This window comes from Vigna umbellata, chromosome 5, assembly GCF_029865625.1.
Source record: "Vigna umbellata cultivar VRB3 chromosome 5, Vumbellata_1.0, whole genome shotgun sequence".
Taxonomy (NCBI): Eukaryota; Viridiplantae; Streptophyta; class Magnoliopsida; order Fabales; family Fabaceae; genus Vigna; species Vigna umbellata.
This window is the reverse complement of record NC_142169.1, coordinates 58,816,134-58,833,953: the sequence shown is the minus strand read 5'-3', so window position 1 is coordinate 58,833,953 and position 17,820 is coordinate 58,816,134. Positions and strand designations below refer to the sequence as shown.

Here is a 17,820-nt window from a genome sequence, read left to right as displayed (position 1 = left end):
TTAAGTGAATTTTGGAGGTAAATGAGAGTGGATTTGGAAGTAATTGTTTTTAATCGGTCACATCAATCAAATTCTGCACTAATACAAACTTTACTTCCAAATCCACTTTCACTTACTTTCAAAATCCACTCAAATAAACAATAAAAAATTTAACTTCAAATCCTTTCAAATCCATTCAATTACCTTCTCAAATCCATTCAAGTAAACAAAAAAGAGATATAACTTGAGTTGACTTAAGAATTATCATGAAGTCAATTAATTATATTAAATCATAAGCTTTTCTTAAAACACAGATAAATCACCTCTCAAAACTAGTAAAGTTTTATCTGTGTTGTAAAAAAAAATTACTTTGAGGCTTTAAAAAAGTTTTAGAACATAGTTAACTATCCCTTATTATAATTTAACATGCTTTTCATATATAAATACATATATTATTAACTATTCCTTTTATATAAAAATTTACCTTTTATATAAAAAGTTGTTTTTTATTTTGAGATTGAAATATTTCACAAGAGTTTAACTCTTTTGTTTCGTTCTAAGCTCTCTGTTTCATCTCTTTGTTTGAGATGTCTTATTTTTATGTCATTATTTGATTTTATTTAATTTTTATATTTTAAGTAATATGAGATGTTATATGTTTATTATTAAATAAATTTTACATTACCTAATAAATAACATTTTTTATATAACTTTTCATTTAGACTTTTATCAGGTTTTAATTAAGATATGTCATCTCTATTTTAGAAATGTTTAGAAGGTCAATATTTCATTTCATTAATTTCCATATCATAACGTTAATTTATTGTATCATTAACTTTAAATGCATATCATGTGGCTGTTCTAGTACAACATACTTTAGGTCAAGGTCATGGATTGTTCACTAATTGTCTAGACTCACAATTATACCTTTTAAGTTGCATCAAGAATCTTAGTTTAATCATAGATTGAGAAAATACCAACACAACATTATTCCAATAACATGTTTGGCATACTTCTACATATTCAAACATTTTATTAATACTTCTTAACTTAGGAAAGAAAATTTTCTTTTTATATCTCACATTTTTCCATGACACGTGATATTGTGTAGCACAATAACGTATATTACAATTCAATCATTATATATATATATATATATATATATATATATATATATATATATATATATATATATATATATATATATATATATATATATATATATAATATGCCGTGATAGAGGAAATTTTGTTCATGCTATATTTATAGGTAAATTTTGAATTGATTTCATAATAAAAAAATCTTATAAGAATAGATGGTAAATGTTAGAAAAATGTTAAAAGTATGTTTAATACCTATTTTGGTCTCTCGGTTTGTAGGGTGTGTTCAAAGTTGTCCTCCTTTTTTTCAAAAGTCCATTATCGTCCTATATTCTGCAAAAACGGTTCACGTTAGTCTTTTTTGCTTATGGCGTTAAAAAGGTTAACGACAGACTTGTTCCGTGACAAAAACTTGATGACTTGTATAATTATTGTTGACGTGACACTGTGAGGTCATTTGAGGTCAATAAGAAGATGCCACATGGCAGATCCCTTTTCACCCAAAGTTAGGGTTTAACAATTGCAGAATGGGCAAGGGCTTTCTCTACGTCGTCATGAGAACTAGAGGTTCTACCACGAATTGCTGTGGAAGCGTGATTTAGGTATTCACAACGACAGAGCGATTGTTGCGCAAAGGAGAACGTCATGGCACTACGATTTGGTCCTCGCGATGTAAAAGAGTTTCTGGTTCTATTTTGGATGCAGGTTGATGGTGGCACTTGCGAGGAGAATGGGTTTTGTGCACTTGTAAGTTGCGCGAGAACGATGAACTCGCGAGGAAGAAGATGCGATTTAGGGTTTATGTTTCTGGATTTTTGTGTTTAATTTTGCTCTCACTTTTTAACAGAGCAAGGAAAGAGGGTCTTGTGTTTTTCTCTATAGTTAGTGTCTTTATTCCCCCATTATTCTCCTGTTTTCACTGTGTTGTAGGTTGTGGCAGCTGTTCTCACAACCTTGCAACTACTAGTCTAGAAAATCTTTGTAGTCTGGGTCTGCTTACCCTTACTATTAAAGTAAATCTCACCAGTTGAGATCTTAGGGAGCAATTTGTGCTCTATGTAGTATCCTACATCACACAGATCCATAATATCTTTAGGAATCTTCTTGAATGGTTGAGGGACAGAGAATGATGCTTTGAGTGGTTGAGAGATGGAAATAGGGGCAAAGTTAGTTACATAAGTGTGGTGCAATTATTAGGTAATGCAGGCAAAGTAGAAAGTCCTTTGGGTGAAAATTAAACATGTTTATTTTGGGTGGGGGCAGTAGTTCTTTGTAGGAGCTTGGCGGTTGTTGTAGAAGGGTTTATCCACTATAATTTTGTTCTTTACAGAAACAATACCCATCATTTTCTTCATTTCATTTAGTGATTTCTATGTTATTATCTATACCGCTTCTTGATTTCATCAAACTTTTCCCATCTACTGGATATGTTAAGAGGGAAAGTTTGGAGGAAAGGGATCAGAATTTTAGGAAAGGGGTAGATGAAGGTCGCATTAAAAAATGGATGCTAAGATTGCCATTTTGGAGAATGAAATGACAAACCTCAAGACAAAAATGGATGCCTCTCATTCCAAGTGCTGACACATATCATTTGTGAGCTAGGGTTCATGGCGGCGGCGCTCGTGAGCTAGGGTTCATGGCAGCGGCGCGATTGGGTTGCCCTGGTATGCGATTTCGGAGTTCAAAAATTGGAAATTTTTCTGGGTTTTGTTGTGTCTGAATCGCGAGGAAGAAGATGGTGTTGATGGAAATTCCACATCATTTTAACCCTGAATGTAATTAACACCTCAAACGACCTCACAATGTCACGTCAACAACAATTGTACAAGTCATCAAGTTTTTGCCAGCGGGGCAAGTCTGTCGTTAGCCTTTTTAACACTGTAAGCAAAAAAAACTAACATGAACCGTTTTTGCAAAATATAAGACCTTATTGAACTTTTGAAGAAAAGGAAGACAACTTTGAACACACCTTACAAACTAAGGACTAAAATAGATATTAAACCTTAAAATATTAAAAAAAATTGTGTGACAGAATAAAATTTATGGTCTTTGGTTTTTATATATTGGCATAAAATATTCCTCCAAAATACTTGAATTTTGGAGACACGATTTTAGTAAAAAAGAAAAAGATTATGCTAATAAAATTCATGAAAATTATTAGAACTGAGTCCCATTAGAATAAATTTAATAATATTTGATAGGAGACCACACTTATGTTCTAGGTCGTGTACAGTGCATATCTTGATAACATTTCATTCTCACTAAAACTACAATCTCTTCTAGAAACCTATGTAAAATTATTACGACATATCCATCTTACAGTTAAAATAAGTTGTATTTCAAGTGGGAAATTTATGAAACATTATATATATATATATATATATATATATATATATACATATATATATATATATATATATATATATGAGTTTGTTAACGTGTGTACGTTTGTTTTTTAGTCAGTACATTTTAGTAATGTGTACCGAGTTTTAGCAGACAAAAATACCCTTATATATCATAGATTCTAAGTTTTAATGTTAACGGTATTTTAATAATTTTCATTCTCAAAACTAAAGAAAAAAAACCCAAACCCTTACTCACCTCTCTGATTCCTCTCAATCATTTTCCTTTCATCTCTCTCACTCCAACCTTTTCTCTGTCATTCCTACTGTAGTTCCAATTGAAAAAATCAGAAACACTTGTCGTTAAACAATTAGTCTTTGTAAAGAGTTGAGTCATTGACATGTTCTCCTTTAGGCAAATGTTCATTCAAGATCTCTTCAATTTCACAATCTTCACTAACCTCTCTAATTTATCATCTGCATATGTTGAATCATCATCTCTAAAAAAACCCTCCAGATCAATTACCAATTCCTTCGGATGTCATTATGCTTCTGAAAATTAGATAAAATTATATAAGACAAAAATTATAGAATGAAAACTCATTATAAAATCATTTTTTGTAAGAAATTGATTAACAACGAGTGTTTCTGATTTTTTTCCAAGTCAATTACCAATTCCTTTGATGTCATTATGCTTGTGAAAATCAGATAAAATTAGATAAGATAAAAATTATAAAATGAAAACTCATTATAAAATCATTTTTTTGTAAGAAATTGTTTAACACCGAGTATTTCTCATGTTTTTTTCCAGGTCAATTACCAATGCCTTTATGCTTGTGAAAATTAGATAAGACAAAAATTATAAAATGAAAACTTATTATAAAATCATTTTTTGTAAGATTATTTAACAGCCAGTGTTTCTGATTTTTTTCAGTTGAGACTACCATAGGATGATAGAGAAAATGTTGGAGTGAGAGGGATGAAAGAGAAAGGGTTGAAAGGAACGAGGGAGGTGAGCAAGGGTTTGGAGTTTCTTTTTTTTTTTTAGTTTTGAGAATGAAAATTATTAAAATATCCTTAACCCTAAAACATAGAATTCATGATATATAAGAATATTTTTGTCTACTAAAACCCGGTACACATTGCTAAAATGTACCAACTGAAAAATAGGCGTACGCGCGTTAGCAAACCCCATATATATATATATATATATATATATATATATATATATATATATATATATATATATATATATGTAATATGACAACTTTAACTCTTTTTTTAGGTTTAAATATTATTTTGGTTCCTATTTTCATTTATTTTATTCAAAATAAGATTTTTTTTTTCGGATGCTCAATATAGTTTGTATTTGGGTAATTTATGTTTGATTTGGATGAGGTATGCGATTTTTCGCTGACATGACGAGTCTAATATAGCATGGGACATTGTTTGTAGTTTATTGTTGCTTTCGTCTCATGGTGATTCGATTCTGAATTTGTATTAGGTGGGCTTTGCAATTAGGAGTTTCGAGAAGATGGATTCATATTATTTGTTGAAAACTGACAATGGTTCGTAGTGCAGGTAGAGAAGATAGCATAAAGACGCTGGTGGCGTGAAGTGGTTTATATGGATTCTTTTAGCTGGTGTTGCACTTGCGATTGTGGTGGAATCTGATGCATTACGATGGTGGAGGAACGAAGTTGCTCTAATTGTGGCTCCAATAGTTGACAACATTTTTCGCATGGTCAAGCTCCTGTGGTCGAGTTTATATGGTCTAGTTTCTATTGTCGAGCTATGTTGGACTGACCATGTTAGCAAAAGATTGCACACCTCATTCAAACATTGCCAACGTATACAGTCTCTTATTAACAATTTAGACGAAATCATAAAAATGACAAAATTGAACATAAATTATAAAATTTGGAACAACAATGAACATAAAAAAATCCCATTTTAAATAAAAAATAAAGAAAAATAAAAGTATTTAAGCTCTTTTTATACAACAATCAACAAATCACAGAGAATTTAATTAACAAATTCTCTTTATATCATGGTCTTAAAATATTAGTGTGATTTTTATCATACTAAAGGGACTTAATACTATTTAGTAAAAAGGTTGTATCAGTACATTTCTTAAATATAAGAATAAAACAAAATTAAAATTTCAATTAGAAATGAATAAAAATTATAATTAATCTTTATTTCTTTATATATATATATATATTCAGAAATGAGATAGACCAGCGCTATAATCGAGCCAACGAAAGTGGTTATTTAACTTATCTCCTGCCTCTAGTTTTTTTTTGTTTTTCTATTTTAAATCATTCTTTTTGTAAATAGAATATTTAACTTATTTAGTCTGCTAAAACTATGCCATTATTATCACGTCTCTTTTAAAATTATGTTGCTTTATATTTTTATTTTATTTCTTTCATTTTTACATGACACGTAATAATTTTCTTGGAAAAATAAAATGTGTATTGAATTAAAAAATTTGACGTTAATATAATATAAAAAAAATCTTGAATCTAAGATTTGTAAAACAGTGACAGTGGAGGGACAAATTTGTATGATTAAAATTAAAATTAAAATTTGTATAAAAAAAATTAAAGTTAAAAAATAGACGTAAAAAGGAGCAAATAGTCTTGTCTAAGGATTGGAAAAGCTAACTTTATTAATATATGAGTGTTTCATCTACACCTCCAAGATCTCATCTGCACCTCCAAAAATTTCACTTTTAATTTTTTGATATCTCATCATTATCTTGTACCTCCAACTTTTTCAAAACTTTATTTTTAACTTTAATAAATATTTTTTCATTTTTTTTTTATTAAAAATAATCTTCACTACTTTAATAATAATTTAATTTATTTTATTTTAAAATTTAAATATTATTTAAAATAATTTTGTATTTTAATAATTATTAAAATATAATTTATATTATAATAACAGTTATATTAAAAACATAAAAATAAAATAATAATAATAATAATAATAAATAATAATAAAAATAAATTTGATTTAATATATTCAAATATATTAAATTATAATAGAATATTAAAATAAATTAAATAATTATTAAATTTTAAATAAAAATAAAAATTTAAAAAAGCTTATTTATATATTAAAATCTATAAAATACGTTAATACTTTGCTTTTTATTTAAAATTTAATAAATATTAAACTTAAATAAAAATTATAATATTACTTATTATATTTTTATATTTTAATAATTAATAAAATATAATTTATATTTTTAAAATAGTTTTATTAAGAAAATTGAAAAATAATAACTAAAATAAAAATAAAAATAAAAATAAAAATAATACTTAAAATCATATTTAATATATTTAAATATATTAAATATATTTAAATATATTAAATTATATTAAAATATTAAATTAAATTTAATAATTATTAAAATTTTAAAGAAACAAAATTTTGAAAAATTTGTTAATTGAATATAAATATCCGATGAGTTATAAATCGGATAGATAAAGAATGGTTTTTAAAATTTTATTTTATATATAATTTTTAATAATTATTTAATTTAATTTAATATTTTAATATAATTTCGTATATTTAAATATTTTATTTAATATAATTTTATTTGTTATTTGATAAATAACCGTTTTAAATAACTGTTTTAAATTTTGTTCATTATTTAAATTTTAATAATTATTTAATTTAATTTAATATTTTATTTAATATAACTTACTTTTTTGTTATTATTTTTATTTTTAATTATTTTATTTTTATATTTTTAATATAATTATTATTATAACATAAATCATATTTTGATAATTATTAAAATATAAAATTATATTAAATAATATTTGAATTTTAAATTTAGTTATTATTAAGGTGATATAGAGTCTTTTTAACAAGAAAAAAAATAAAAATATATTTATTAAAATTAAAAATAAAATTTTCTATAAAGTTAAAGGTGTAGGATAATGATGAGATGTCAGAAGGTTAAAAGTAGAATTTTTGAAGGTGCAGAATGACATCTTGGAGGTGTAGGATGAAATACTCTTAATATATTATAGGCCAGTTAGCTTGGCCCAAAATCACATCCTAATTTTCTTTTATATATTTTTGTTAAAATTTAATGCGAAGTGTTGAGATTTATATGATAGTGGGAATCATATTTTATAAATGTATTTGACAGATAGATGTAAAGATTAATGGTTTAATAGGTTCGGAGGTCCCTATATTTGCGAGTTTGTTTCAATTGGGTTCTCCAATTTTGAAAGTGATCAATTGAGTCCCTAATTTAGTCAATCTGATTCAATAATAGGATCGTCGTTAAATAGAGTTAACGATGTTAACTTTGTTATGAAGTGGCAAGCTGAGACATCCAGGTGGCATTCTTTTGATCTGTATAGGTGGATTTATATCATTTTTATATTATTCACAAATAAAATAAAAGCTAAATGAAAGCTAAATGAATTTTCGTGGTTTAATTATAAATCATTAAACCAAACCAAAACAGTGTTTCCCCAATTTCGTAGATTTGCCCAACTTTGAAGACACGAGCTACCTGACCCCAACTTCAACTTCATCTTCCAACTATCAAAAACCCCAAAGCCATCTTCATTTTTTTCACGGAGACAAAAAAACATTGGATAATCATCTTTAACACACAAAAGTTGATTCCTCTCTATTCTCACCACAACCATTTCTTACCCACACAGAAAAACACCTCCCTCAGTATCAATTCATCTTTCATTCTCTCCTCCATCATGTTCAACACCTGAAAAACAGAGAAGAATTCACTCGGCTCCTAACCTCAACCATGTTTCCCATCACATAAATTCATCCTAACGCCCAAAACAGAAAATAGATATCAGAGGGTATGGGAACAATTGTCGGCAGCAAGTTCTAATTTCAAACTAAGGAGGGCAACTGTCGGAGTTAGGTTATGGCAGTGTTGTGTGAAAAATAAAGGGGAAAGGGATTTCCTCCTTGCAAGCGAAGAAGAGAAAGAGGGAGAGAGAAAGAGTGGTGCACGCCGGTGACGGTGGTTAGGGGCTGCACCGGCGCGAGTAGGGTCCAACGGAGACGCTGGCAGAACCTCTGGTGGTGGCTGTCTCAAGGTGGAAGGCAAAACAGCGTGCCCCAAGTTGGAGGGAGGACCCGTCTCACAGAAAACGAAGAAGGGAGCAGTACAACTGGCTTTAGGTAGCGCCATTGGCTCTAGACAATGCTGGCGGCAGGCTCGATAGTGGCGGCGACGCGGTGATGGCGGAGAAGAGCGAAGAAGGAGAAGGTCACGTTGACGCTGGTAAATCTTCCTCCTATGGTGACCGTCATCGCCGGTGGCAGTCCTAGCTTGACGGAGCGTGGTCGCGCAACGGTCGCTCGACTGGAGATCTCGAGGGGTCGCGACGGTTGTGGACGCTGGTGCAGGAGTGCTTTGCCCGAAGTGAAGCGGGGCGCTGGGAGAAGCCCTGGTGGTAATCGGCGTCGTCGCCGACGGTCCTGATAGCGAATAGCATCGTGACCTAAGGCAGGGGGTTGGGAAACATTGTTTTGGTTTGGTTTAATGATTTATAATTAAACCACGAAAATTCATTTAGTTTTTATTTTATTTGTGAATAATATAAAAATGATATAAATCCACCTATACAGCTCAAAAGGATGCCAGTTGGATACCTCAGCTTGCCACTTCATAACAAAGTTAACATCGTTAACTCTATTTAACGACGATCCTATTATTGAATCAGATTGACTAAATTAGGGACTCAATTGATCACTTTCAAAATTAGAGGACCCAATTGAAACAAACCCGCAAATATAAGGACCTCCGAACCTATTAAACCAAGATTAATTGTGTTCATTTGAGGCTGCAAATTTACAATAAATTTTTACTATTTTTATCTCATAATTCGCCATTATATTACCATGAATATAATTATAAGGAAAAAATTATAATATTATATTTTATATTAAAATAATTTTTTATTCTATTTTTTATAAACCTCATTCTCAAATTCATTCACTTTTATCTCTAAATCTCTTAGAAAAAATACAAAAATTTTATCCTAAAATTCATTCATCCACTCACCCTAATTAGTTTCGACCTTCTAACTCGCATGATATACTTCGATTTTAAAGAAACTAAAACATATAATGATGTAGTGAAATTTTTGAAAATTTAGTTAATTAATAAGTTTCGGTTGCAAAGAAACTAAAGCGATATATATCTTTTAGATTCGATTTAACATAGAATCGAAGTTTAAAAATGTGTCAAAATTTTTAAAACAATTTCATAAACCCTACTATTTATTTATTTATTTATTTTTGAAAAGGACATATGGCTTCGGGTTCCATAGAACCAAAGCATATGCATTTTTTATCTTAATTTTAAGAACAATTGAGGCTATATATTATTTTAGATTTTCAAAATTACCACTCTAATATAGCCATGATCAGATACACAACTCAATCAAGAAGGAATACAACACGCCCAAGGTTGGATACAGCTCGGCCAAAGTCGACACGCTCAATCAAAGTCAGTTACAACATTTTTTTTTTCTGAACAAGAGATATGACTCATGTTATTTGTCCAACTGATGCCATATCTTCTTTCTGCTTCAATTTTCTGAACAACCGAGGCAAGAAGATTTATGAAAATTTCAAAATTGTCACTAAAATGTATAGTTTTAATTTTATTACCAACATTTAGGTTTCAGTTTTATGAACAATAGAAGCCATAGGGTGCATATCGCTTTGATTATACGAATAATCGCGATCATGTCTTCCGTGAGTTAAATTCGCAAAAGAAATACAGGTTACACTTCTACAACTTTCTTGTTCCTTCCTTCTACTACAAACCTCTATGAACCAATGCACAACTCCATCGTCCATTGCTCGACTCATTTCGTCTCCGAATCCGAACGCCATCATCATTGCTCTATCGCTGTCACTACTTCATAATCACTAATGTTGTCACGTTGCATTTATTCCTCGCTGTCAAATTCGCACTACGTTCGTCTCCGTCGTTAGGTGAGCGCGATTGTCATAGTTTTTTTTGTGTTTTTAAGCTTGCATTCATTCCTCAGATTAATATGTTGTTAATATTTGTGTCCAGGTATTGTAGCATTATGGTGGGACTATATAGCCCTTCAAAATGCAGGTATTTGCTTTATCCTTTTCCAATGTTCCTTGTCGTTCACATTCCCAGGTTCTTATTATTATTTTGAAAATTTATTTTTAATATGAGCCTATAATTTTCTAGTATGTTATTTATTTTTTTTATGTTGGATATGTGATTAATTATATGCTCAAGTATATTGGTGTATTGAGTTAGTCTTACTTTCCCTTTGAGATTCAATACAAAAATTATTTAGTGTCTCCAAGCTTTTTGAAGAAATGTATTTTTAAAAAAAAAATGAATATAAGAGGAGGAAGTATTAAGAACTTTTAAGTATTGAATCTTAAATTGTGTGGTTGGACAATTTAAAAAGATTAATCATTTTTTCATAGTTTATTAGTGCATATAAATTTTAATATATATGTCTTAAAATTCACGAATATTTGTTAACTGTGTTTTGTATTGATGCTTGAGTGCATATTGCATTATGGTTTATAATCACTTTCATTTCGTGTAACCTGAAGATCAATGTCAAATGCTAGCAAAATTTCCTAAAATTTAAGATATGTTGTTTAAAATTGATATGTACAATAAACTAAACAAAATGAATTTTCTTGAATGGGATAAGGTCAAACCTTAAATACAAAAGCAATTGAAGTGATCATTCATTTAAAGATTACATAAATTGTGTAATTTTAGTATATATACGTATGAATCGAGATTCAATTAATTCACCACACATTAGTGCTGATTAAGAGAGAGGAGTAGAAGAATTTATATAATTTGTGCAACGTAACGAGGGTATAGTTGATGATAAAGTGAAATTTAGATGTCTTTGTGTCAACGGTTTGAATGAGAGAAAGTTGAACATAACCAAAATTAGGAAACACCTTATCTGTGGTAGTTTCTTTCAAAATTATACAATATGGACATGGCACGACGAATTAATAGACTTTTCAATTGTCTCCCAAACTAAACATGTTTTCTATTCCACCATGGAAAATCTATTAGAAGAAAACAAATTAGAGACATGATTTGCGATGTTGGCGCATAAGCTTTTGCCCAATTGCATGTATAAGACAATGTCCACTGATGCAAAGACTCATTTGTATGTCGATTTAACTAAGTTCACACGATTGTCAGTAATGTTAAAGCTCATGAGTTTAAAGGCAACAAATTGATGAACTGATAAAAGTTTGCACCATTAATGACTTCTTAGCTTACATTAGTTTGTCAAAGTTCAGTGTTAAGGGTCATTGTAAGACCTCGAAAAATTAAATAAATATCTAAAACAGTGGTATGGGTGTGAATGACATTAGTTAATATAATAAAGGGTTAAATATGTTTTTAGTCCCTCAACTATCAAGCGATTTTGTTTTTCGTCCCTATTTCAAACTTTGTACGATTTGATCCCTCTCCTTAAAGAAATCATAATTTTTGGTCCTCCAAAACAAACGGCGTTAAAAATTAGCTGAGGTGGCTAACGGTGTATGCCAAGTATATTTTTTTTTTCTGACACTCACTGAATCTTTCTCACCTTTTCTCTCTCTTTCACGGTGTATTGCTCTTTCTGGCGTAGGAGCAAAATCTGTTTTTGAGAAGGCAGATTTACCAGGATAGAGGAAAGGTAGAGCCAGGGAAGAAAACCACTTGGAGATCTATCCAATGCAGGGAACCTCATCAACCAATTTGATGGAAAGAAAGTCCTTGATGGTTCATTGAACATTGGCAAACCCTTTGTTAATCAGGCGCCCAAGTTGCAGAAGTCTAACAATCTTGAAACTGAAAAAAGAATCACCAACAAAGCTTCTGGAAAATCACTTACTGGTAGAAGAAAGTACTTTCTGACATTTCAAACTCTGGGAAATGATGAGCACAGTTGAACAAGGTGGTGTCACTGTTGGGAGTTGGGGAGGTTTAGCTTCGTCGTCGTCGTCTTCCCTTGCTGCGAAAGCTATCAGAGCTTCTTCGGCGTGTCGCAACTCTTCGCTATCCTAGATCTCTCCTCCACTTCTTCTCCGACAGCTCCTTATTCGCCATGAAGGAGCCCCTTGCAGCGTTTGAGGTGTCATCCTCGTCGATTGTGGATGAGAGAATGGCGGTGGAGACCCAGAAGAAACAGTGGACGACCTCCTAGGAAACAAAAAAATACCAACGTGGCAAACGACACGTGGCTAGACGTTAGCCACCTCACCCGACTTTTAACTCCGTTTGTTTTAGAGGACCAAAAATTATGGTTTCCTTAAGGAGAGGGATTAAATCGTACAAAGTTTGAAATAGGGACGAAAAACAAAATCGCTTGATAGTTGAGGGACTAAAAACATATTTAACCCTATAATAAATGATAAGTTGTATTAAAGTAAAGTGTAGCACACTTGATTAGAATTCTTTGTTATGGGTTCGAGGTCATGTGTTTAATTATTTCTAACTCTTCCTCAAATTTATCTTTAACCTGAACTCATTTTAGTTTTATTTGAATAATTCATATAATAAAATGTATCAATATATAATATTAATGTGCAATTTTAAATTTAACTAAATACAACACAAATAATATTTATCCAGTATCTAAATATTTATATTTGTTTTGTATTTATATTTGTGTTTCTTAAATATCTATCCACTATCTAAATCCGAAATTATTCTTTTACTTCGACCAGTTTACAATAACCTTCCACATTAATTAATTAATTATAAGATTAATTTAATCTATATAACAATGCATCATCTTATAAGTTATAGGTCAATTTCATAAAATTGAAACTTAAATTACATATACTTAGCAAGGAGATTGATGTAAAATTAAATTAATCATTGGCTTGTATTTGTGTATATATTTAAACCCAATATTAATTTTAAATAAATGTATGGTTCAAATGCAGTCTTCTTTTTGTGCACCCATATCAGAATATAATTGAATCCAGGTAATCTGAATATACTGAAATAGGACATTCTTGCAAAAACTGTGCAAGTAAGTTGAACGGGGAAGCTAGCACGCAAGTTAAGCCCAGCAAATATCTAATGTGACAAGTAATGGTTGGTTGATGTCCAAACTAAAAGCATATGATAGTGACTTCACCTTTTGAAAGTGTGATTTCCATTCATTAATTATTGCCTTATTGCAATTAATTAGTACTAATAAGAGGAAATAACAACCCACTGTTACTCACTTCATGTGGGCCACTATCTTTCTAAAAAATTTCAATCCACTTTTTTTGTTAAAAATATTCTATTTTTAATATTTTATTTAGTGTTGAAACATGTTTGGAGAAATTTGAAGAAGAAAAATAAAAAATAAATGATAAAGCAAGAAAGTAAGAGAACAACAATAAATTTTGAAAAAATGTGTTTAGACTCTAAAATGATCGAAGGAGTATCAAAGCAACTTCCTAGCATATGAACTTCCACACCCAAGTTTCACTGCATCTTCTTCTTCGTTTCACTTACTCGATGTGGGCCTAACAACCCTTCACAAATAACGTGGCCTTCTAACAAACCTTCTAGTCTAGTCATGTTCATCTTCAATGAAACTTTTCCTTTATAAATATATTCTCACTCTCATTCCCAAACTCAACAACCCTCAATTCAACCTTTTCTTTCTTTCTCTCTCTCTCTCTCTCTCTCTCTCCCTAATCTCTTTAGCAACATACATCATAGCCTTGAACATGGATAACCTTCAAAAATGTGAAGCAAACTACACCGCACTCACCCCTTTGACGTTTCTGTCAAGAGCTTCTGCATGCTATGCAAACAGAGCTTCTGTGATTCACGAAGGAACCTCTTTCACATGGGCACAGACTTATGACCGATGCCGTCGCCTTGCTTCCTCTCTCCGAGCCCTCAACGTTGCTAGGACCGATGTTGTAAGTCTACCAACTTTTCTTTTCTTCTCCTACCTCCACTTTCTTCTACTTCTTTTAAAAAATAAAAATAAAAAATCCCTGCAGTGTTTACAACATGGTGTGAAGTTCTATCATCCTCTTTTTCGTGTTCGCATAATGCTCTCTCAGGATCAAACCTTCTTTTTTATTGTCTCTCTGCTGAATCAAAACATCATAAAATATGTTGAAGACACGTAGACATGACCAAAGAAACTCAACAATAAACTAAATTCAAAAAATACCGTACAAGTTGTCCTAAATTTTGTCGTAAGAAGAACTTTTCAGAACACAAGCATCGAGACGTTAATTAACCTACAACGGTTAATGATTCGTGTACATGTACTTTTCAAGGTTGTACGTCTCACAAACTTCTGCATTGGTTTATAAAAACTACAAATTTATAAATGAGTATTACAGTGATGCTAATGGTACGGACACAAAGTGACATATTTTACACATATAATAAAATAATTATGAAAAAGTAAATGTAAAACATAGGTGTGAAAATATTATTATTCTTTTGTTTTATATATATTGAGGGTTGATGAATGCTCTGAAGGATTGACTCAGTGGAGAACACGTGTAATGATAATTGATTTGACATTTTTGCTTTATGCAACAGGTATCAGTGCTGGCACCGAACATCCCAGCAATGTATGAGATGCATTTTGCAGTGCCTATGGCAGGTTTGGTGCTGAACACCATAAACACCCGTCTTGATGCCAAGAACATAGCCACTATTCTTCGTCACTCTGAAGCCAAATTGTTCTTTGTCGACTACGAATATGTTTCAAAGGCACGAGACGCTCTTAGAATGCTCATGGACGACAACAACAACAGCCAACAGAAGGGAAATAATGGTGCCAAACCAACAAATCAACAATACGGGGCATTCTCCCTCCCACTGGTCATTGTCATTGATGACATAAACTCCCCCACTGGGATCCGTCTAGGTGAGCTAGAATATGAGCAAATGGTTCGTCATGGTAATCCAAACTATGTTCCTGAGATAATCCAAGACGAGTGGACTCCAATAGCGTTGAACTACACATCAGGAACAACTTCGGAGCCAAAGGGTGTGGTTTACAGCCACAGAGGTGCATATCTAAGCACCCTGAGCCTGATATTGGGATGGGAAATGGGCAGTGAACCTGTTTACCTTTGGACACTGCCTATGTTCCATTGCAACGGGTGGACCTTCACCTGGGGTGTGGCAGCACGTGGGGGAACAAACGTGTGTCTTCGAACCACAGCCGCACGTGACATATACAGGAACATCGTACTTCACAACGTGACACATATGTGCTGTGCACCGATTGTGTTCAACATACTGATCGATGCAAAAGCAAGTGAGAGGCGTGAGATAAGGCCGAAAGGGAAACCCCCGGTTGAGATTCTGACTGGGGGGGCACCACCGCCGGCATCACTGCTTGAACAAATTGAGTCACTTGGATTTCATGTCACACATGCATATGGGATGACCGAGGCCACAGGACCGGCACTCGTGTGTGAGTGGCAGAAAAAGTGGAACATGTTGCCACAGCAGGAGCAGGCTGAGCTGAAGGCAAGACAAGGGGTGAGTGTGTTGACCATGGCGGATGTTGATGTGAAGAATCTTGAGACAATGGAAAGTGTGGCGAAAGATGGGAAGACGATGGGGGAGATTGTGTTGAAGGGGAGTGGGATAATGATGGGATACTACAAAGATGATGAGGCAAGTTCAAAGGCTTTTGGGAATGGGTGGTTTAGAACTGGGGATGTTGGAGTGATACATCCTGATGGGTATTTGGAGATCAAGGATAGGTCTAAGGATGTGATAATTTCAGGAGGGGAGAATATTTCTAGTGTGGAAATTGAGTCTCTTTTGTATAAGCATCCAAGGGTGTTGGAGGCTGCAGTGGTGGCAATGCCACATCCAAGGTGGGGGGAAAGCCCTTGTGCTTTTCTCGCACTCAACAAAAACAACAACTCCTCACCAAAAAAACAGGTCACTGAATCAGAGATAATTGCCTATTGCAGAAAGAATCTGCCACACTTTATGGTCCCTAAGGTCGTCAAGTTCATGGAGGAGCTGCCAAAGACTTCAACCGGCAAGATTCAGAAGTTTGAACTGAGGCTGATGGCTAAGAGTTTTGTGGTGTCAGAGAATGTGCAGAGCAAGAAGAAGAATAGTAGTAGCCAAGTGGGTCAAAATAGTATTGACCACCAACTTTTGGCCATGTCTCGTCTTTGAGTTAAGTTCACTGATGTAAGTGAGTGTTCTTTTTTTTTTCTATTTGGAAGAAAAGTAAAAATGCACATTATCTGTTGTGAGTAAATATACTACGATGTCTGCTTGAATCTAAATGGTTATGGCTTCGAGAATCCAGCTATAAATTTGCTGCAGTTTAATATTTCAACCACTTCCACCTTCTTGGACAGTGTCACATATATGCTCTGTTCTTTCTTCTAACTATATCAGATTTTTTAAAAGACTTAATTTTTCTTCGTTAACTTATTTTAAGTTATGTTGAAAGTCCTAAATGGAAACCTCGTCTTACAAACCTACGGTTTTGTAGTATTAAATTAAGACTTAAAATTCACTCTTTTAACAAGTTTGAAAACAAAATTGTTCTGAACTAAGTCAATTATGTATTAAATGCCTTTTCCAAGACTATCTTTACTTAGGACAGTGAGCTTGCTACAATTTTATAACATTATGGTACAACAAGACTGTGTTATGACATCGTATTAAACATGGACTGATAAAAGTATAGATCTGACCAGTTAAATTTATAGTTTCTAAGATATTTTGCCAAACTTTTCAATTTTCGAAATGTACAAACTTATTGTTACAAATATAATATTAAATTAATAACAGTACTTTTACATTTCAAAAGGCTATTTTACCATTTTATTTACTTCAGAAATTAATTCAATTCATCATTATAGTTTAGTGACAACACTAACTGTTCGGTCTTTTTCCAGTAACTGTAATCAAGACTTTTCGTTAGTGCTATTCAATTAAATTTCTTAAATTCTCAATATCTTTATTAAATTTATTGAATAATTTTATATTATTTTCTCCTCAAATCTTACCAAGGAAAACATCATAAGTTATAAGCACAAACTTTTGTAAGTATCAAATTTAAGTCATTATACATAATTTTATATATGTTTGGCATATTTCTCCTTCAAGTCAACCAACTCCTCATTATTTTTTTTTTAAGAATATGTTTGAATTTCTTTTTTTCATAATCTTTTATAAATGTTGCAACTTGATGGAATGGGAAAAAAATAAATAATTGAAAAATAGAGCCAACATAATGGTTCACATCAACTTTGAATTTCAGAATCGATTGCACATAAAATAAAGGGTTAAATATGCTTTTAGTCCCTAAACTATTGGTCGTTTCTGGTTTTCGTCCCTCTTTCAAAGT

At 31.8% G+C, this 17,820-nt stretch overlaps 1 protein-coding gene across 1 annotated transcript; it reads left to right on the top strand.

The window, feature by feature from the left end:
- Positions 1-14,086: 14,086 nt before the first annotated feature.
- On the top strand, positions 14,087-16,800 carry LOC124830738 (trans-cinnamate:CoA ligase, peroxisomal-like). Its single transcript, XM_047304537.2, has 2 exons — positions 14,087-14,383; positions 15,024-16,800. The coding sequence occupies exons 1-2, from the start codon at positions 14,186-14,188 to the stop codon at positions 16,632-16,634; spliced, it is 1,809 nt and encodes a 602-aa protein (XP_047160493.2). The 5' UTR covers positions 14,087-14,185; the 3' UTR covers positions 16,635-16,800.
- Positions 16,801-17,820: the final 1,020 nt, after the last annotated feature.